Genomic DNA, 22,352 nt, shown 5'->3' on the forward strand with positions numbered 1-22,352 from the left:
GATTATCTGAACAAAGGAATTCAGAGTCACATAAAGTTTTTTTTTGTTTGTTTGTAAACAAGCTAAAATAAATACCAATTTTAGTTAGGGACATTGTCATCTGTTAGAAATTTACATGTGGAATTGTGAAAGAGATGATAACTAAGTAAGTAAGTAAATGAATAAGTTAAATGGAGGGGGGGGGTCGCTGATTGCCTAGAGCTATGCTGTAAATGCATAATAATGCCATGGGCTCTGCATGTACTTCATGTAGGGAGTAACAGGTACACCCATCCACTGTGACTAACCATGGTTCCCAGATTAAGTACTGTTTGCTGGACAATTCACTTGAATAACAATAAGGAGGCATGGTTCAAGTCAGAATTCTGAATTTAGAAAACAGAATGATGATATGTCTATTTGTGACCAGGACTTGTTCATTTTTTTTTACGGCACAAAGAAACTGGCATTGTTTAAAATATGAAGGATTTTTAAATTTTTTTTAATTTCAAAGGTATCTGAGATTTTTTTTTACTTTTTTAATTGTTAATATCTCTATCTACAAGACAGGCATATTATGTATTTAAATATTAATAGTTCTCCAAAATCTTTTCCTTCAGGATCCATCAATCCCAGCAAACCTCTGCCTGTTTTGTTGCTTCCCAGAATTCATATTTCTATGCTTCAGAATGGCACTTGCTAAGAGAAATAAAGATTAGAAAATTATGCAGGGTATAGAAGAGAGAGAGTGAGTGTAAATATGTATGTGTATAAGTGTGTGTGTGTGGGGGGGGGGGGTGGTGAAGAATTATGTCCCGTCTTCTCCAGATTCCGAAGTTGCACTTGTGTAAAACGAAATGGTAATCGGTCTTTACGTGAATGACGTATTCAGACATTATTTATTAAATATGTTTACATACTCTTGAAATGCAAGTAATTCACGGAAGCAAATATTGCAGCAAGGAGCTTTACTCATATAGTCAGTCAGTATGTACTGTTCAGATACATTTTAAAATTATAACGCAAGGAGCTGAAAGCATGTGTCTTTACACTCATACACATCTATGTCTTCACCAGGTGAGACAGGAGAGAGAGAAGTGGGCAGCAGAGGGAGGGAGAGGACCTGGAGCGGGAGTGGGGTGTAAGAGAGAGGGCGGAAAGGAGAGAGGGAGACAGGACCCTCCTGGGCCCGCGTCCTATCCTCCCAAGCTGGTGGGCATCACCTCCAGCTGTAACAAAGAGGTGACCATGGCGTTCCTTTCGATTCTAGACAGGCTGACACAGCGCGTGCTGCGTATCTGTCTGTCGCCTCCTCCAACTCTCCCTTCCTCCGGGAGTTAGGAGCCCCGGATCCCGGGAGTGCCCCCACTCCGTGCCAGGCGCGCAGGTCCCCTGGAGACGCGGCCACAGGTTCGTGCGTGTGCGGTCAGGGCCGGTGGCGCATGCCGGCGCCGGGGAGAAGGGGGAGGCCTTCCCGCCGAGACCAGGCTCGACCCCCACTCGGCCTGGGGACCGCGGGAGGGGCGTGCGAGGGCAGGTGGCCCCGCCGAGACCCCGAGCGCTGCGCACGGACAAGCGGGGCGGGGAGGCGGCGGCACCGCGATCTCACCCGGCCCGGGCGCCGGCCGACGCAGGTAAGCCGCCGGGGCTCCACGGTGTAGCTCCCGAAGCCGAGGCCGAGAGCCCCCGCATCCGCCTGGCCTCGCGTCGCGGTCCCGGCCCTCCCCCGGGTTCGTCGCGCACCTGGTCGGGCGGCCCGGGAGCCCCGGGGCAGGATCGCCGGGCTCCGTTCGCCTCCGCGCCCGCCGGCACCACGGAGGAGCCCGCGGAAACCCCGCGACCAGCCGGCACCCCGCCCCCCGCATCTCCAGTCTGGCGACTTTGGGGTGAGGCGAGCTGGGGCACCGGCCTCCCGAGGGGTCCGAGGTCGCGCGAACGGCCGGGGTGGAGAGAGGAGACCTCGCAGGCGAGAGGCTGGAGTCCGGGTCCGGCGGCGGCGTCGCCCTGCTCCGCTTTCTCGCGTCACGGCGAGCTTATATAGGAGCTGGCGGCGGGGGACTGCCCTCCCCGCCCGCCCGGGCTCCCGCACGTGGCCGGCACAGCCTCGTCCCCGCGCAGGCGGGCACCGGGCGACGGCGGCGGGAGCAGCGCGCGCCTCTGCCACCTCGCCCTCCGCGCGCGCGCCCCGAGAGCCTGGCTCGGCTCGGGCGCCACCCTCCCTCCTCGGCGCGGGGAGCGTGCGAGCTTCGCCTTCCAAGTGCGGCGATGTTCCTCTGGGCTCGTTCCGTCGCGGGGAGAGGATGCTAAGGGGAGCGCCCGGGCGTGAGAGCGTCGCCGAGGAAGAGGTGCGATTGATGGGCAGGGCCCGCACTTGGCGGAGGACCGCAGCCCGGGCGCCGCGCGAGCACAGACGGCGCGGCGCCTCCGCCGACCTCCGGAGCCTCCTGCCCCCGGGCACCTGGGTCGCCAAGCCGCTGCCCGCCGACGAGGGGCGGCGCGGCGCGTGAGCGCCGGGGAGTTCTCGGACCTCTCTCCAAATAACACTTCTGCCCGGGACACCGCGTCTCCCGGACCCCCGGGAACCCGCCGGCGCGCTGGCCACCGAGGGACTTGAACTTGAGTTTAGGTGGCTTCTCCCAGCGCAGGAGGAGACGTCCTGGGAAGACGAGAAAGGTGATGCTCTGGGGTCGAGAGCCAGCACTTTTCTTTCTGCCACTTGCTAGGGTCCAGCAGCTTCCCACGCAGACCTCCTGCCCGCCCGCCCTCTCCTGAGCAGCCCAGCCCTCCCACGCCGAGGGGGAAACCCCAAACCTCCTGTTGTCTTAAGTATCCAGCATGCTATTGACTTTTTCATAACTTACGATTAGTCTTTGGAAGGATCATATTTACTCCGTGGCTTTTTACTGGAGGTCGATAGACTTAATGATTTCCTCAGTGGAGTCATTGACTTCTGAGCCAATAGCTAATGCCTTCGTCATAGTTTTCTGGGGGGAAACTAACTTTGTGTTGCTTCTGCCGATGCCCAACTCCCCTTCAATCCTGCACCTTGGTGCTGAGCACGCAGCAAAAAGTTTTTAGCTTCTCCTCAGTTTCTGGTGCTTTGGCTTCAAACAAGGAGAGTCGGGCAGGGAACCATCTCCTGTAACTTTTCTTCTCTGTTACCATTTGCGATGAAGAGGAAACAGAAGAGATTTCTGCAGATGACTTTGTTATTCATGGTGGCTTTAATTTTCCTGCCCAATATCGGCCTCTGGTCTCTATACAAGGAGAAGCACCTGGTGAAATCCCCTGAGCCCGGGGAGCCGCAGGTAAGTGGTGCGCAGAGAAGGATCCCGGAGGGGCAGGAGTCTGGAGCCGGCCACCTCCGGCAGGCGTGCCGGATTCTCCTTCAGCTCCCAGGTCTTTGCAGAGCTGAGATTACAAGCCCCTAGAGACTTTGGGATTTAAGCAAGTAGTCTTTTTAAGAGCGCGACCGATGACACGAGTGAAATGCAAAATAAAGTGAAAAAGCAGGATGAGAGGTCAAAAGGAAGAAATAGCTCCTCTCGGCTGATCTAGAGGTTGCATGAGAGGTAACTGCTTATTCCTGAAAGGAGATGTATATATAGTACAGGTTTAGTCTCAGAGACTCGCGTTTGCTTCTCCTGGAGTTTGTGTGTCTATATTAAAGTGAACTGGGCCGATTAAATTGTGAAACTTGTGAAGTGGTTCTCAAAAACTGAGTTACAGTTTTCTATATTTTTGCTTGTAATTTTTGCTTCGCAAGAGCTTTTTTTGCCATGCAGAAAGGTAAAGTCTCTGCGTCTCCTGCCCTGTTGCTAAGGTGCTGTGTGGGGTCTTCAGTTACTAAGGAGGTCGTTCAGTTTCACAGTCTGGTGGTAACAATTTGTTGCTAAAAGCTCGCCTTCATGTCGGAAACACCATATAGTGGAATTATACGTGTACACACACACACACACACACACACACACACATTTATGTTTTACTTAATATGCAGTCTACTAGTGTGCACATGGGTCATATCTTCACATGGATCAAAAGAACTATCTTTCTTAACAGTAAAGCAAAATATCCTCTCCAGAACATTGATGAAATTCAATATAGTTAAATTCTTTGCTTACTAATAAACTAGCTTCTGCCATTAAACTTTTAACACTAGAACACGGCCTTTTTCGTGATATGGATATAACACTTCTTCAGTTAGTCCTATGCATCACCTTGGAGTGGAAATAATCTTAATTTCATGGTTCATCACCCAAGTACACTCTGTACCTTCCACAAACAGAAGGTGCTTAAATTGCCCATTTGTGGATGACAGTATTTATTACTGACAATTAAAATATCTGTTCTTATACTTAACGAAGTGGAATTTCTTTTTACACAGTGGATGGTTAGTTGTAAAGTATATGGAAGTAATCTGCTTTTTCATTATGACAAGTAAAGCGTTACCAGTCTCTTAAACGTTAAGGATCACTAGTTGTTTATGAATTTTGGTAGATTGGAATTTTGAGAGAAAATGCTGACATATTTTGATTCCATTCTTGATCACTGTCATCCTTTCTAATAGGGGAATGACTTTGATTTGAAGTATATTCTGTTTTGTCATTCCAGTGAAAAAAGAAGGTTGATACTTTGAATGTGAAACTTTTTTTCCTATATAGATCATTTATTTCTCCAACCCTTAAGAGAAGCTGAATGTTATTAATATTAGTAGTTAATTATTAAAATTAGCTAATTTTATTAAGATTTCCATTCCAATATTAATAAAATGACAACAAAATGATTTTTCCCTGAATTCAGTTAACAATAGCCATCTGAATCATTTGCTGGAATAGCTAACATAAAGCTCTAATTAATCTTATTAATGAAGTATTTACAACTTTCCCACCAGCTCCATTGATTTTGACCGTTAATGAGAAATCTGTTTGTTCAATGGCATAACAAAAATAAAGTATGGCAAACCAGGATCTTGCTTGTTATTATAATCTCTATAAGGGTTTTCTTGTTCCTGTTTCTTTGGTGGTGCAAATGATGTTTAATATCAGGTAAAAAATTAGTGGATATGAAAGGCATGGAACAGCAAGAGAAAGGGCTGTTTCTCAAAGTTTTATACCGTGTGGAATAAATAACCAAGATTGAAAGGGATCCTGTGGCATTCCAGCTGGAGAGTCTTAGCAGTTTTAAAACCAAGAATAAACAAAAGGCAGTTTGTGCCATGAAATGAATGTCAGTTGCATACTTCAGTATGTTTTAACCTAAAAAAAAATAATGATTTCAAAACTGATGCTTTCTTACAGATACAAAATAAAGTGGAAATGTAGAAATTATCACTTACTGAAAGATAGAATTCATTGTAAAGCAATAAAACATAAACCTTCATTGGTTTTGTTCTATTATTAAATATCATGGTAAAGAAAATTAGGGTATATTGACATCATTATACAAGCATTGATAAGTAAGAGATAAGTCATATGTAAAAATGTATTTATATGCATATTATGTATATGCATATATATATATATGTATATATACTTGACCAAATAAAAATTGACTTGTAATGATGAATTAAGAATGTTTAATATTGTGATATAATATTTCACTAAGATATCTACATTTCAAAGTAAGTCAATTAAATCCGTAAGTTTTCAGCTGAAGCATATAATGACTTGTGCTGTTTAAATTTAGTAATTTAGTAATTTCCCTTACAAAGGCATTTTAATGGTCACTCACTAACTATTCTTCAAGACCCATCTTTTACTCTAGTTATCACTTGGTTGTGGAATGTTCCAGGGAAGGGCTCATTGGCCCTGGTCAGCACTGTAGGGATTGAGAACAAGTCACATGCTCAAAGGAGAGTCTGGTTTTGCAGCCCTTCTGAGGGAAACAGCCGTCCAGCAGTGGGAAACCTTTACGTTTTAAACAGTTTAATTTACAGGGGCTTGCAGGAAAATAATTTATAGAAATTCAAAATCATGGAATGGATGATACTTTTAAAGTGAAGATGATCCTCTTCACTTGTATTTTATCAGAGCACCTCACTAATTGTTTGTCTGTCCACCACTCAGTATAAATGGCTTTGGTATGTTCTGAGATAAACTAAAGGGAGGTAAAAGAGAAAGCATTGATAGAAACTGCATTGTCATGATGTTTAGTATCTTACACATATTTTCTCAAGTCTTCCATACTGTTACAAGTTAATCATTTGTACTTATAATGCGTTCTGATTAAAATTAATATTTATAATAATTCTTATAATATTTAAATATTTGCCCCATCTATGACACAGAAAATATATGAAATAAAAACCCCTAAATTGGTCATCTAAAAGGTTTACCACTCATATAACTAATGAGGACCAAAAAAGTAGTTATAATAATGGAAGAATTAAAAGGCTAATTTTATTGTTTGGACTTCGCAAAACTGGAATCAAGTTACAGAAATAAACATTAATCTTTTAAGATTTTATGAAAATTGTATAAATGTCATGATTTTATAAAATATTTATACTTCCTGCTTATTTGTTAAAGTATCAATGATAATTGTCATGTTATTTTTAGTTCAGTTCTATTTGTTGCTTTTTTATTGTTATTAGGATGATTTCTACATGGTTTAGAAATATATACATTTATTTAAAAATAATTTATTGGTAATGAATTTTATATTCAGCTGAAGTGATTACTCTGTGGTTATTGTACTGTAATTCTTAATTTCTTTCTTTTTTGATTTTGTATTGCTACTCTTCTCTGGTTTCAGCTGCATTTGAATTAAGGTTATATATTTAGATCTTAATTAAGCCGTTCCTTAGGATGTTAATTAGAGCAAAGCAATATTTTAGAGCAAAACTACTGCATCTAGCATTATTATACCTTTCTTTGTAATTATTTATGCAATATAGACAAGAAGGGCCCCCAAATACTTTCTTTCCTTAAATACATTAAAGAGATTAATATTTTAAAAGCAGCTATAAAGTAGTTCAGCAACTAAGTTGAGATGCAACTCAATACTCAATACGAGTGAAAAATAATTCAAGAATATTCAGAATGAAGGTTTTGCAATTTTTGAAATAATGATTAAAACAAAAATCAAAATCTCAGAACTTTAAATCACATAGTTTCGGAATTGTTCAGAATGATTTTAGAAGCTTACATTTAGCCTGGATTTTTCCCCATGAAGTAAACCAAAAACAACACTGAACACTTAGGTCAGTTAATTTGTAGAAACTTCTTATTTCTTTGTACTTCAGAATTTCTATATATAAAACAGGGCTAATCAAACTTTTGTTGTAACAAGGCACATAAAGTCCTAAGATCACATCTTGGCTGTTGAAACTATTGTGAGGTAACATTTTGGTTTTAATCAAATCCACAAGTAAATTGTACTCGACAGGTTTGAGGCATATATATATATATCTTTCCTGAAACTTCTCAGCATCTTTGTCCAATTTTAGTAATATTAATCAACACCACACTTGGGATGGGGGGATTCATCTTTTTGGCAAGAACTTTTTTCTGTAGTGTTTTAAACTTATCTTGTGATTTGAAGATATTAGATATCTGGAACTGATGTATGCAGACCTAATCATGCTTTCCTTTGTCACCCTGACCATAAAGCTGGAAGAATTTCTATGTTTCTTCTCCAGCAAACATCTTAGATATTGGAAAAGATAAAAAGAAAAGAAAAATAAAGAAATAAGAAAGTAAGATTTTCACTCCTCCTGCCCTCAGTACGTTATCAACACACTAGGTGTGAAGTGATGCATTCATTTGAGCCATAGTGTTCCTAATTAGCTAAGAAGTAGATTTTAAATTAGCTTGCAGAAGGACCTTTTCTTGAATTTATGGAAATATCCATCCTGGCTTGCTCCAGTATTGCACCTCACAGAGTCCTGTAACAAGTGCTTTAATTATTGACTGTGACCTACTGGATCTGGAGATGATTAGTTCACAACTTGCCCTCTAGGCAACAATGTTGAACAGAATCTCCTGTTCACAATCTGGTAAAAAAAAAAAAAAAAAAAAAAGATAGTTTTTTTTTTTTTTCTTCTCTCTCTTTGTGTGTTCATTTCTGAACAAGCTGTGCTGAATCAATTAGCCTCCTATACATTTTTTTTTTCCTATATAAGAATCCAAATAAAGGGTGAAATACAGAGGGAGAAGGGTGAGAAAGTTTGATGTTTTAGTCTTTTCGAGAAGATAATAGAAATTTGTGTGTGGAAGTTTTGTCAGGAGTCGCCATGATAACTTGTAGAAAAGTTTGTAACCACATCTCTCCTTGAAACACTTTATACAAATCATAGCCAGCTCAGGTGCCTCCAGGGGAACCTGAAAGAGGGAGCTCAGAGTTAGCAGTAAGGGAAGATGGTGTGAGTGTCCTGTCACCCTAGGTCAGGATGTGTTTGGTCCAGCCTCTCCTTCACATTTGCTTGGCATGCTAGAAGGATGAGGCAGGGCTTTTGGTTCTTAAAACCTTCGGATGTGAGCATGTTATTCTTCTCTATCTTTCATGCTTACTGAAAGAAACATGTTTCATGTTTACTGAAAGAAAAAAAAAGTGTTTACTGAAGTGCTATTACAGAGTCAACAGTGCAAATGTGCAAAGAAATAGAAGGTTCTGGAGACCATCAGAAAAGTGAAGCCAGACTCTCATAAACTAGGTACTTGCTCTCTTAGGATGGCAGTCTGTGACCCCACAGAGCTAGTTGATCCTAAATTAACTCAAAATATAGTGGTGATGCTTGAATTATGGTCATTGTCGTTAGTCGCTAAATTGTGTCTGACTCTGTGACCCCATGGACTGCAGCTTTCCTGGTCCCTCTGTCCATGAAATTGTCCAGGCAAGAATACTGGAGTGGGCTGCCATTCCCTTCTCCAGGGGATCTTTGCCATCCTGGGATTGAACCCGCGTCTCCTGCGTTATCAGGCCGCTTCTTTACCATTGAGCCACCCAGGAAGCCCGAAGTTCAAATACGCAGCCGAAAAGAACAAATAAGAAACATTCATGCTGCTGAGAGTATGTGTGTAGCCAAGCACAAAAATATCTATATAGGTTTATTTAAAGTTTAAAGGAAGGGGCGGGCCCCCAGGAATGCCAAGCCATAATGACCCTCACCTCCCTTGATAAGCTGATGTCTGTTACTACTGAACTCTAGCATGGTGGCTGGAGAGAGAGTGAAGAGAAAAGGGTATTTTTAAGGTTTAAGGTAAATCCCATCAGGGTTTTCCTCTACTTTTCTACTTCCAGCCTAGTGGGGAAAAATTGGACTGAATTGGCAGTGTTCTCCAATTAAATGTATTCATTTCACATACTTATTTAGCAACACACATACACACGTACATGAATTCACACACATGGTCTCACTTGTGAAGAAAAAATAAATCCACCCAACTGTTTCATTTTCTACAATTTTTTACTTTTATAACTTCTTGCTTTTTCCATTGCTTTGAATCTGAAAAAAAAAAAAATCATCAGCTGAGTTTATTTAAATGTTATTAATTTAATTCTGGGAAAGTATGGAGAGGAGGACAAGTGCATCTGTCTCTAGAAGTACTTACATCATCTTTGGCAAGTGTGAAAATCACCATAAGGATTTCGCCTGTGAGAGTTGCCCAGGTGGCTCAAGAGTAAGAATCCGCCTTCAACTATGAGAGATATAGGAGACGTAGGTTCGATCCCTGGGTTTGGAAGATCCCCTAGAGAACGGGGCATGGCAACCCACTCTAGTGTTCTTGCCTGGAGAATCCAATGGATAGAAGAGCCTAGTAGGCTACAATCCATGGGATCACTAAGTATTGGACATGACTGAGCACGCTCGCCATGTAAAGCAATGTGAAAGTCGCACAGATCATAAATAGTGCAATTTATCATTATCCATTGATGTTAGCAAGGAAGCTGTGCCTGTCAGAGGCCATGGTGGTGGCTATCATCTCTATGTTGTAGGGAATGGTGTGTCTCAGTGAAGGTAGAGAAGATCCATTTCAAATTCAGTTCAAGTTCTCAAATCCTCATGGATTGTTACTTCATTCCATTGAAGTCTAGAAAGCCAGAGTCAGAAGATTTTATTATCGATCATTTTGATCTTTTTTAATACAATAAAATAACCAAATTATCAGGGCTGCCACCCAAGTTTGAGTGAATTTTTTTTTTTCTTTTTCCTTAACTGTGATAGATCTTCCCAGTAAGAGAATCCATTTGAACTTAAGTTGAGGAGAAATATCAGAATTTCCATATTGTCTTGTTATCTTTTGGTAACTAGTGCTAGTTACAGCATGTAGCACTTTGGGACATTTAATGAGTCGTGGGTCTTCCTCGTGTCAGTTTTCTCTAAATCAGGTGGAGACGATGATGTCTTTCTTGTGTTGTTATTTTTGGTGAGGATTAAATGCTTAGTATCTTGAACAGTATGTAATAAGAGCTAATGAATATAGATTATTGTTATACATAGTACGAGTGTTCATAAACAATCATTGCGTTTAACAAGATAACTAGTGTTTGATAAATATTTACAGATGATTTCTCTTTGCAAGACAATGTCAAGACAGCAGAGCAGAGCAAAGACTATGGTACAGGACTTGCCATGGATTGTTAAATCTGGCAGGGAGCTCTTTTGAAGAAACACATAAACAGGATCTAGAAAATAATAGAAATTTTTTTCACATGACATTTTGGTCCAGTATTTAAGGACAGATTATTAATTTTATTTTACATGTAATTGTTTATTGCAAAAAAAAAAAGACTAAATTTTTGGTATATTGCATTGAACATTATCCTAAAATTGAAGTTTTTAACAAAAGAGGAAAAAAACAGAGAGTATGTTTCTTTATAGTGACCACTATCATTTGCTATAACAAAGTCTATGCCTGGCTTGCCTTGTGGTTCAGATGGTAAGGAGTCTGCCTGCAATGCAGGAGATCCAGGTTCGATACCTGGGTTGGGAAGATCCCCTGGAGAAGGGAATGGCAACCCACTCCAGTATTCTTGCCTGGAGCATCCCATGGACAGAGAAGCCTGGTGGACTACAGTCCATAGGTTCACAAAGTGTCTGACACGACTGAGTGAGTAACACTTTCACTTGCACATGCAAGCATTTTTTTCTACATTAATTACAAGTCAGAGTCTGAGAACTGCTTTTGTTGTTTAAGTCTTGGTCTTGCGAGGTAATGGATTATTCTGAAGACCAAAAGTTAGGAAGCAGAGTGGAAATGATTCTTAACTATTTCAGTTAACGACAGAACTACTTTGTAGAGTTACTGTTTCCTTCAATAGGGCTAGAGAGATGCAGAAAAAAGCATATTGCATTTGCCCATTCTTAATTTTCTCAATAGTGAATTGGAGAGATACAATATGTATTCATGAAACAAACAAGCAGCGCATAGTAGCATTTTCTGTGTGTGTGTATGTGTGTGTGTACTGGGCTTTCAAAACAGAAAAGGAACAAAATGATCTGAACTCTTGGGACAGTCCTTCTTTGCTCCAGGGGCTGAATATTGAGCCTTGTCATGTTATGAAAAATTAAACAGGGTTGGGGTTAGGCTGAGGAATAATCAGATACTTCAGGTTTATATGCTGTTTTCACCACTTTCCAAAATATATCCTCTTGGGCAAGACATTTTACATCTTTGAACCATAGTTCTACATATGTTGGCTCAGGTAGAAACTCTTAAAAGGGTAGCAGGGGGGTCAAATTGGATTAATATATGCAGACTGTCTGTTACAAAGTAAACACTCAATTGAGGGAAACAGCAAATAATATCTCTGCCTTTTTCTCAGTTTTTATAATATTCATTGAAGGTAGTAAATAAACGTACTGTTGTACACATCTAATAAACATGTGCGTGAAAGTGAAAATGACTGTTTTGTGACACCATGGACTGTAGTTTGCCAGGCTCCTCTGTCCTTGGAATTCTCCAGGCAAGAATACTGGAATGGGTTGTCATTCCTTTCTTAGGGGATCTTCTTTCCCCAGGGATCGAATCCAGGTCTTCCACATGGCAGGCAGACTCTTTACCATCTGAGCCACCAATGAAGATATAATAAAACATTTAAAGTATATCACTACTGATTTCAGTTCAATTCAGTTCAGTCGTTCAGTCATGTCTGACTCTGCAACCCCATGGACTGCAGCATGCCAGGCTTCCCTGTCCATCACCAACTCCTGGGGCTTGCTCAAACTCATGTCCATCGAGTCTGTAATGTGATCCAACCATCTCATTCTCTGTCGTTCCGTTCTCCTCCCACCTTCAATCTTTCCCAGCATCCGGGTCTTTTCCAAGGAATCAGTTCTTTGCATCAGGTGGCCAAAGTATTGGGCCTTCAGCTTCAGCATCAGTCCTTCCAATGAACATTTAGGACTGATTTCCTTTAGGATTTACTGGTTTGATCTCTTTGCAGTCCCAGGGACTCTCAAGAGTCTTCACCAACACCACAGTTCAGAAATGAAACATCAGTTCTTCAGCACTTAGCTTTCTTTGGGGTCCAACTCTTACATCCATACATGACTACTGGAAAAACCATAGGTTTGACTAGACAGATCTTAGTTGGCAAAGTAATGTCTCTGCTTTTTAATATGCTGTCTAGTTTGGTCACAGCTTTTCTTCCAAAAAGCAAACGTTTTACCTTTTTACCTGCATTTTACCAATTTACCTACCCATTATTGATAAAATAGATGTTTATTGGATATATGTGCGATACTGTATAGTCCCTGAGGCAAATAAGTGATGAAGAGAGAAATCTGTTTTCAGTAAGCTTATGATCTATTAGCTAAGAAAAGGCATGTATAATGCCTATCACATAGAGATAGATTAAATTCTGTCTTAAAATATAGATACTCTAGTTATTTTGAGCTTAGTAGAAGGGAAATGTATTTTAGGGAAAATATGTTCTTGTGTGATATGTATGCTTGGTCCTAAGTGTTTTCTTTACTAGTTTCAGCCTCCAGCATTTCACTGAGACAGGTTCTTCTGTAGAACCGATTTACAGTTAAGTAAGGTGCAAAGACAAAGTTTGAGACTGTGCCCTCTGGGCCCATAAAAGGAGACAAGGATGGGCTGTGTTAACAGTCACATAGTTGAAGCCAAGGGATGACTTCGGAAAAGTCGTTGGGCTTGGTAGTTACTTGTATCCTCCAGGCTGGAGTCACACAAAGTTGTAGAGGAGCAAACAAAATCGTAAAAGATTAAATGGCAAGATGAACAGGTGAGAGTTATTGGTGGGACTGGCATTGACATGACGGGTTGAATGTGAAGTCCTGGTTGGCAGGAGACAGTGGAAGCTAAAAGAAGGCTGGTGCAGGGAGAGTGGGGAACTGGTCCCCAGGGAGGATGAAGGTGATGGCAATGATGAAAAGGAGGAGAGACACAGAAAAGATTGTTTCAGCTAAATGGTAAGTTTAGAGCCTGTGCTTTTAATGGTTTGAGAGCCTCTTGGCAGGAGGTCTGAGAATTTTCCTATGTAGTTTCTTACTAATTTGGAGAGGTAATTAAACATTTGTGAAATATTCTTTAAATGGGATGTTATACATCCATAACATGGGCTTCTCAGGTGACAGTAATGGTAAAGAATCTGCCTACCAATACAGGGGACACAAGAGACCTGGGTGTGATCCCGGGGTCAGGAAGATCCCCTAGAGAAGGAAATGGCAACCTACTGCAATATTCTTGCCTAGAGAAGCCCATGGACAGAGGAGCCTGGCGCCAGGCTCCTCTGTCCATGGGCTTCTCTAGGCAAGAATATTGCAGTGGGTTACCTATATATATTTACACACATATATAGTCCATGCAGTCACAAAGAGCCAGACACGACTAAGTGACTTTCACTCACTCACATATATATGTGTGTGTGTGTGTGTGTGTGTGTGTGTGTATGTGTGTATATATATATGTATAATTCAGTAATAATGATTTAAAATTGTGTATTGAATGAAGATGCCAAAAAAACATGCAGCTACTTGACCAATAAGACAATGTACCTATTAAAATAAATGCAGATAATGACCAGATACACAAAGCAAAGGAAAAAAAGCTAAGCATTAAGTATACTAAGTTGGGTGGTGGGTCTAGGGTGGAGGATATTACAAAGGTAAGGACCTAAAAGTCTTCAGCTGACAAGGATTTCAAAATAGTATAAGAATAATAAAAGTAATACATTGATTATGAGAAAAGCAATAATAATAAAATAATAAAAGATAATACATTAATAATCAAGTGAAGGTAACAATTACTGAGCTCTTACCATGTGTAACATACCACATTAAGTTCTTCTTAAATAATCACAGCAAATAAGCCCTATGTAAAATTGCTATCCTGTATTATAAATGCAAGGCAATTTCTTTAAAATTTATTGAGATCATGCAATGTTTATTCTACCAATACACATTGTTGAGCTATGTATAATTTCCCATATAATGCAACTACATCGTGAATAGCCTGGACCATAGCAACACAAAAAGTTATGTATTAACACAACCGTGAGAGGAACTGTGCGTAGTAGTTAAGGCAGAAGATCCTAGAGCCGGGACCCGCCTACTTTTAGTTTCAGGTCTGTTACTTGCTCCTTGTTTGACCTTGAGGAATTTATGATTAGTGTTTCTCTTCTCTGTGCCTTACAGTTCCATTTCCAAATGGATATAAAAATACTACTAACTTGGTTGAGTTAATGTGAGGGTTAAATGAGTTAAGGTGCATAAAATGCTTGTAGACCTGGATTATACATAGCAAGCTATTTTATTATTTTTCTTTATTTTGCTTTTCTAATCGAAGTTGTACACTATTATATGGGTTTCTCAGGTGGTACAGTGGTAAAGAACCCACCTGCCAATGCAGGAGATGTGGGTTCACTCCCTGGGTCAGGAAGATCCCGTCAAGAAGGAAATGGCAACCAACTCCAGTATTCTTGCCTGGAGAATTCCATGGACAAAAGAGCCTGGCAGGGTCCATGGGGTCATGAAAGAGTTGGACAAGACTTAGCAACTAAGCAACAACAACACACTGTATATAAGTTGCAGATGTATAGTATCCTGTTTCACGGTTTTTAAAATTTATACTCCACATGTTTAGTTTAGTTCAGTCACTCAGTTGTGTCCAACTTTTTGCGACCCCGTGAATCTCAGCACGCCAGGCCTCCCTGTCCATCCCCAACTCTCGGAGTTTACTCAAACTCATGTCCATCGAGTTGGTGATGCCATCAAGCCATCTCATCCTCTGTCGGCCCCTTCTCCTCCTGCCCCCAATCCCTCCCAGCATCAAGGTCTTTTCCAAAGAGTCAACCCTTCACATGAGGTGGCCAAAGTATTTGAGTTTCAGCTTCAGCATCAGTCCTTCCAATGAACACCCAGGACTGATCTCCTTTAGGATGGACTGGTTTGACCTCCTTGCAGTCCAAGGGACTCTCAAGAGTCTTCTCCAACACCACAGTTCAAAAGCATCAGTTCTTCGGTGCTCAGCTTTCTTCACAGTCCAACTCTCACATCCATACATGACCACTGGAAATACCATTCCCTTGACTAGACGGACCTTTGTTGGCAAAGTAATGTCTCTGCTTTTTAATATGCCATCTAGGTTGGTCATAACTTTCCTTCCAAGGAGTTAGGCGTCTTTTAATTTCCTGCCTGCAGTCACCATCTGCGGTGATTTTGGAGCCCAAAAAAGTAAAGTGTATTTAGTATAAAATATTGGCTGTTTTCCCCATCTTGTGCAGTATATCCTTGTAGCTTATTTTATACCTAATAGTTTGTACCTCTTGTTCCTCTACCCTTGCATTGCCCCTCCAGCTTCCCCTCCCCAGTGGTAACCACTAGCTTGTTCTCTGTATCTGTGAGTCTGTTTTTGTTACAATCACTAGTTTGCTGTATTTTTTAGATTCTGCATATAAGTGATATGATACAGTATTGTCTTTCTTTATCTGACTTGTTTCACTTTAGCATAATACCCTCTAGGTCCATCTGTGTTGCTGCAGATGACATTATTTCTTTCTTTTGATGGCTGAGTAATGTTCCATTGTATATATGTACCACTTCTTCTTTATCCATTCATCTGTCTATGGACATTTAGGATGCTTTCATATCTTGGCTATTGTAAATGATGCTGCTATGAACATTGGGGTGCCTTTATCTTTTCAAACTAGCAAGCTGTTCTAAAGGGTTAATTACTATTACCTGTTAGACTCTAGAGAATCAAGGTCAGATAAAAGGAAATGTATATCCCTAGACCATCTGTTTCATATACCCATCATAAGGATATAAATACTTTTGTGTTCCAAAAAATATTTGAAGCACCTTTAACTTCTTTTGCTTTTTTACTCTTTGTAGCCCATACAGAAACAATACAGTTGTTACTTTAAGAGTTTTCATAACTTAAACCAAAGACTTGTACAGCCCCGTATGTCAGGAGCAAACTCGGTTTCAGCAGGGACTTTAGTCTTCCCAGCATATTCGTCAACACCAGTGCTCTTGTGATGACCTCGCTCACACGTTTTCCATGCCTTTCTCTTCACGTGGTGATGATTTCTCAGTGTATACTTTGCCCTCAAGGGATAGAAAATATTTTATAAGCTGTATCATCAAGTCAGTCTAAGCTTCCAAAAGAGGATTATCTAAAAGGGTCTCTGGGGGTAAATGTTTTATTATTTTATGTAGTTGGAATTTAAGGTGGCTCAAATGGTAAAGAATTTGCCTGCAATACAGGAAACACGGGTTCGATCCCTGGATCAGGAAGATTCCCTAAAAAAGGAATTACAACCCATTCTAGTATTCTTGCCTAGAAAATCCCATGGACAGAGGGGCCTGGTGGGCTACAGTCCGTGGGGTTGCAAAGAGTCAGATGTGACGGAGCACGTGTGCAAGCACGTTCTGGTTGCTTCTGTTAGTAATGTTGAATCAGAAACAGCATGCATGAGGCTGCTGCAGACAAGAACAGAGGGGTCACTTGAGGAGTAAAATGCCCCCTCAGTCTGTCTTCCAGCTTCAAGAAAGGAGCTGCCTGGAAACCAAGGAATTGACAACTGTATAAAACCAGGAGATGTGGGGGAATGAAAATGCTCCAAGTCCCCAGCTGAGTAAATTCATCATTTTTTAGATAGTTTGACAGTGTGTGTGTGTGTGTGTGTGTGTGTAGACTCAGTTGTCTCCAAGTCGTTGTGACCCCATGGACTGTAGCCCACCAGGCTTCTCTGTCCAAGGAATTCTCCAGGCAACAATGCTGGAGTGGGTTGCCATTTCCTTCTCCAAGGGATCTTCCTGATCCAGGGATCAAACCCAATCTCCTGCATTGGCAGGTGGGTTCTTTACTACTGAGCCACCTGGGAAGCCCTTTGTGTCAGATTAATAACTGTGTATCGGAACTGTGACCCCTCTTCAGTTCCTTAGAAACTTTCAAATTTTCTTCCATGAGCTGAAGGAAATTGCAGGGTCTGCAAGATGCTCAGCACTTCTAGGTGAAGATCTTGAGTTCTAATATGTGAAATGTGGAGGGAAAGATAAACACCAGGGACGCCAAGTGCTCTTATTCAAGAAATGGTAGAAATACAAACTGTTCTCTCCTCTTATTCACCAACCCCTCCTTTTTGCTGCTCAGAGCCTCCTGTCTTCCTCTTTTCCTTGTGAAAATTTCCTTAAAAAATGCATGTAGGCATTGGCTCGATCAATTATTCGTCCTGTGAATGAATGGAAGCCTTGAAACACTTAAAAGAACTTGAGTCTTTTCCATCTGAAAAAGAGGTTCTCTTGAGCCTACGTGCATTTCCAGTTTTTGAAATGTGTGAGATGTGAGAAGTACTCTTTTAGCTCAAGGCTTCTGCTGTTTGATCTTTCTTTGTTGCCGTTGTTTTGTTTGTAATTCTGAGGGCTGCCGCCTCCTTCCAAACTATATAATCAGAAAGTAAATATTGCTTAGTCGTATCACCCCAAGGGAATGATTTTGTAAGACAAGTACAGACTGGCACAATGAAGCCAAAACTACTAGAAAAGAATTGCTCTCTGCCACCCTGCTTAGCTCTTTTCCCTGTGTTCCAGAATTGCCTTTTCCAACCTTCTCTTCCCTCTCAAACCCCCCAAGCTCCACTTTTCTTATGCTCAGCAGACAGCCTGGCCTCATTCTTCACTAAAAGCATGCAGTGTTCACATTGAGAGAACCAAGATTTCATGCCATACAATCAGATAAAGTACCTGCATTATTTTCCAGTTCTCTTCATGTCTTCTGTCACCGAGCAACAATATCCCAACTTTAGGATAAATGTGAAACTTCTATCCAGATTGTGGCTCACAACTTTTATTTTTTCTGGAAATTTCATATATTACATTTTTTTTCCTTCTCATTCATTTGCTTTCAGCCTTTTCCTCTTTGACCCATCCTTCATATCAGTACTGCTTTACCTAAAGTAAAGCAAAGGACATATCCCTGGATCAATAATATCCATCACAAAATCTTCTCGACTGCTTGTTAATTTCTAGAAATACATGTGTGTGTGCTAAGTTGCTTCAGCCTTGTCTGACTCTTTGTGACACTATGGACCATAGCCTGCCAAGCTCTTCTGTCCGTGGGATTCTCCAGGCAAGAATACAGGAGTGGGTTGCCATGCCCTCCTCCAGGGTATCTTGCTGACCAAGGAACCCTTGTCTCTTATGTCTCCTTCTTGGCAAGTGGGTTCTTTACCACCAAGGCCACCTGGGAATCCCCTTCTAGAAATGACCACTTGAGATAATAGATTCTATTTTGTGGACATTGTTTGGAGTTGGCTCCGATATCCTAAATTCATAGGTGTAAGGTCAGTGAAAGAAATAAAAACTATGCTTTTGAATTAGAAAATAATAAGCAAACGATGCCTCCAGTTCCTGAGTTTCTGCTGCTTCTGCACACCTCAGCTGAGTCCAGCTCCTCTCTAACTGCTTTACAAGCATCACAATAAATCTCTTGGTAGTTAATCCTGAAAGCACTTCTTACTAGTCCTGTTACTTGAGAGGATTTAACTAAATGATCTCTTACGTGAAACCCTCATCTTCATCTGAAGATAAGAGGTAATGGGGTGAGGGACTTGAGCAGAAAAGGGGTTGGAAAAAGCAAGGCTAGAAAACAGGAAAGGAGGCTGAACGGGAGAACATAGTGCTTCCTTAGGAGTAATGTCAGTTTCACTGTGCAAATGCCCGTTTTCACTCTCCTCTTCCTTGCAGCTCATCCCAACCACCACCTGCACATAAACACATTCATCAGTGTCCTTAGCAGACTCCTACTTCTGTCCTTTTCCTGAAAATATTCTCTTCCTCAGGGTCTCTGCAATTACGGCTTGTTTGGGACTCAGTCTGGGAGGGAAGGCATCCCATCCAGGCCCCCGTTATTTCCTTTATTGATTTTTTAAGCAATTTAATTAAAACATTTAATTTTTTGGCTGTGCTGGGTCTTCGTTGCTGTTCACGGGCTTTCTCTAGTTGCGATGAGTGGGGGTCACTCTCTAGTTGCAATGTGTAGGCTTCTCGTTGCAGTGGCTTCTCTTGTTGCAGCGCACAGGCTCCAGAGTGTGTGGGCTTCGGTAGCTGCAGTGCATGACTCAGTGGTTGTAGCACTCGGACTTAGCGGCTGCACAGCTTGTGGACTCTTCCTGGACTCGAGATCACACCCATGTCCCCTGCCTTGGCTGGCAGATTCTTAACCACTGGACCACCAGGGAAGTCCTCATCATTTCCCTCATCATATAAGGTGATAACTTTCACATCATGATGTATAATCCAAATTTACCCTGGAATTATTGTCCATGCCCCAGTCTCGAAGCAGACATTTTTAACCTGCATTGTCTAAAGTGTCTAAAGTGGAGTTCCTCTTTTGTTCCACTCCCTACACCTGTTCTCCTCTTGAGTCTTTTGCTTAAATGAACCTCACCATTATCCATCTGGCTACTCATTATAATTGAGACCTTTGTCATCCTTTTTATGGTAAAATACTATTTATTTATGGGTATGATGAGCTAAGTTCTAGAAGAGAAGGATGAAAAAGAATGGGACTATCCCATTTAACTGTATGATCAGCGTTTGTGAATGGAGATCTGAGCTGGAGATTGGATTGTGGTATCGAGTCTTTCTTAAGCACACTTCTCTCAGAATTCTTGGCACCCTTGTCATCTTTACTCTCAATTCAATGAATTGCTCAGCACTAGCAGTTCTTCCTAAAATATGTCTCTTAAATTCATCCAAAGCCCTCTAGCACCCCTGTCTCTACCCTGGTTGGGGCCAGCATAAACACTTCATTGGATTTCTGTTGGAGACCCTCCACTGGATCTTCCCACCTCCAGCCGGGACCTCTGGTTCACCCTCAGGGCAGTCAGAGCAGTGGAGCCAAATTGCTTTTTTTTAATATGTCTAGTTTACTTTGACGTATACTTGGTTAGCAGTGTGTATTAGTTTCAAATGTACAGCAAAATGATTCAGTCATATATATATATATATATATATATATACACACACACACACACATATACATGTATGACATATACGACATATACACACACACACACACACACACACACACATGTATCTGGGGCTTCCCGGGTGGTACACTGCAAAGAATCCATCTGCCAATGCAGAAAATGTGGGTTCGATCCTGGGGTGTCACCCCTGGAGGAGGGCATGACAACCCACTCCAGTATTCTTGGCTGGATAATCCCATGGACAGAGGAGCCTGGTGGGTTACGGTCCATGGGGTCCAAGAGTCAGACGCGACTGAGCGACTGAACGACAACAGCAAGAGAAGAATTTGCAGAGGCAGGCGACGCAGGGAGAAGGTGACAGCAGAGATGGAGTGACGTGGCCAGGAGCCTGAGGCTGAGGAAGGGCAACAGCGCCTGGAAGCTGAAAGCGAGGACAAGTTCTCTCTGAGAGCCCCAGATGCGGCGCTGCCTTGCTCCACCTTAATTTTAGGTTCTGGCCTCCAGAACTGTGAGAGGTTTTCTTGCTTTAAACCACTTAGTTTTTGGTAATTAGTATGGCAACCCCAGGAATCTAGTATAGTGAGCTGTTGTTTATCATCTTCCACCATTTAATTTCAGGTCCTAGCATTACCTGCTCACAAATTAGGCCCTCAACAGATGTTTCTTGCAAAAATGAAGGGTGACATGTGTTGTTGTCTATGTACTAAACTTCTGAACTTATTTGAGTTCAGCCGTAGATGTACAAAAAAGTTACAGTACGCACAACCCAATATATGTTTTTAAATAGCATGCTAGGTTTTAACAAACAACTATAAAATAGCAACCCACTCCAGTACTCTTGCCTGGGAGATCCCATAAACAGAGGAGCCTGCAGGCTACAGTCCATGGGGTCGCCGAGAGTCGGACAGGACTGAGCATGTGTCACTCACACATTCATTCACAAAAAATGAGTATAAAGAAGTAATTAAGTTTCTATTTACATGTTTTTTTTTTCTGTCAGTGCTTCCCGATGAAATGATGCTGCTATATCAACCCCTGACTGATCCTGATACTGAAAATCTCAATGACATTTCCTCAGACACTTAAACATCTGAGTGTGTTATAGAAGACATGTATGACACCAATAAGCTTAGTGAAAGGAAGTCACCTTTAGACAAGCCAATGAGAAGATAAATAGATAGTAACTGTATCTACTCCTTGTCTCATTGTGTAGACACCAGTTGTATAACTCTTGATTTAATAACTATGATGATGATTTAGGGAAGACTTACTTTTAAAACTTTGCTAATTAAAAAAAAAAAAAAGAAGCCTGTCGTTGAGCTCATAGATACAGACTTCAAGGGGGGTGTGTACAGCAGCAGACTTCACTTAAAGAAGTCATCTTGGAAATATAGTTTGATGTACTTCAAGGGGTCATTTTATTTTTTTTTCAGTTTTATTTATTTATTCATTTTTTTACTTTACAATATTGTGTTGGTTTTGCCATACATTGACAAGGGTTCATTTTCATTTGAGCCCTTCAGACATTAAGATATCTGCTAGTTTGGTTTCAAGTACAGTCCTTTGAACAGCTCCCCTCCTTTTGAGAATTCTGCCTTGATTTACCTGTGTTTATTTTAATTAGCAGGGCTAATTGTGTCTCAGGACCGTGCAAACAGGGGGAGAACAGGAGAACATCCAAGGGTGAAACATATAAAGGCGATTAGGAAAGCATCATAAGAGCTAAAGAAGATGTGACAAGCTTGACTTGGTAGAGGCATATTTAATACGGCATCTTCGGGGAAAATCTCTGCTCTGATAATTAAGTAGCATTGTGTTTGATGAGATGGTCCCACAGCATTTTTCATAATGTTAAATTACTTCGAGCATGTTCCTTATAACTCCTCTTGTTTGTACTAATATTACAGTCAGCTTTGATTTTGAACTTTTTACTGTGACATTTCTATCTACACGTCACCTCACTTTGCCCT

The 22,352-nt window shown here is 41.4% G+C and overlaps 1 protein-coding gene across 1 annotated transcript in view; it reads left to right on the forward strand.

Annotated features, from left to right (window-relative positions):
• Nucleotides 1-3,149: 3,149 nt before the first annotated feature.
• The window catches only part of GALNTL6 (polypeptide N-acetylgalactosaminyltransferase like 6), a 1,397,085-nt gene continuing 1,377,882 nt past the window's right edge, over nucleotides 3,150-22,352 (forward strand). The window contains exon 1 of the mRNA XM_061132206.1: nucleotides 3,150-3,287. Coding sequence (XP_060988189.1) covers nucleotides 3,150-3,287 — 138 coding nt within the window. The remainder of the gene's footprint in view (nucleotides 3,288-22,352) is intronic.

The sequence above is a fragment of the Dama dama genome, chromosome 29 (assembly GCF_033118175.1).
Source record: "Dama dama isolate Ldn47 chromosome 29, ASM3311817v1, whole genome shotgun sequence".
In the NCBI taxonomy this organism is placed as follows: Eukaryota; Metazoa; Chordata; class Mammalia; order Artiodactyla; family Cervidae; genus Dama; species Dama dama.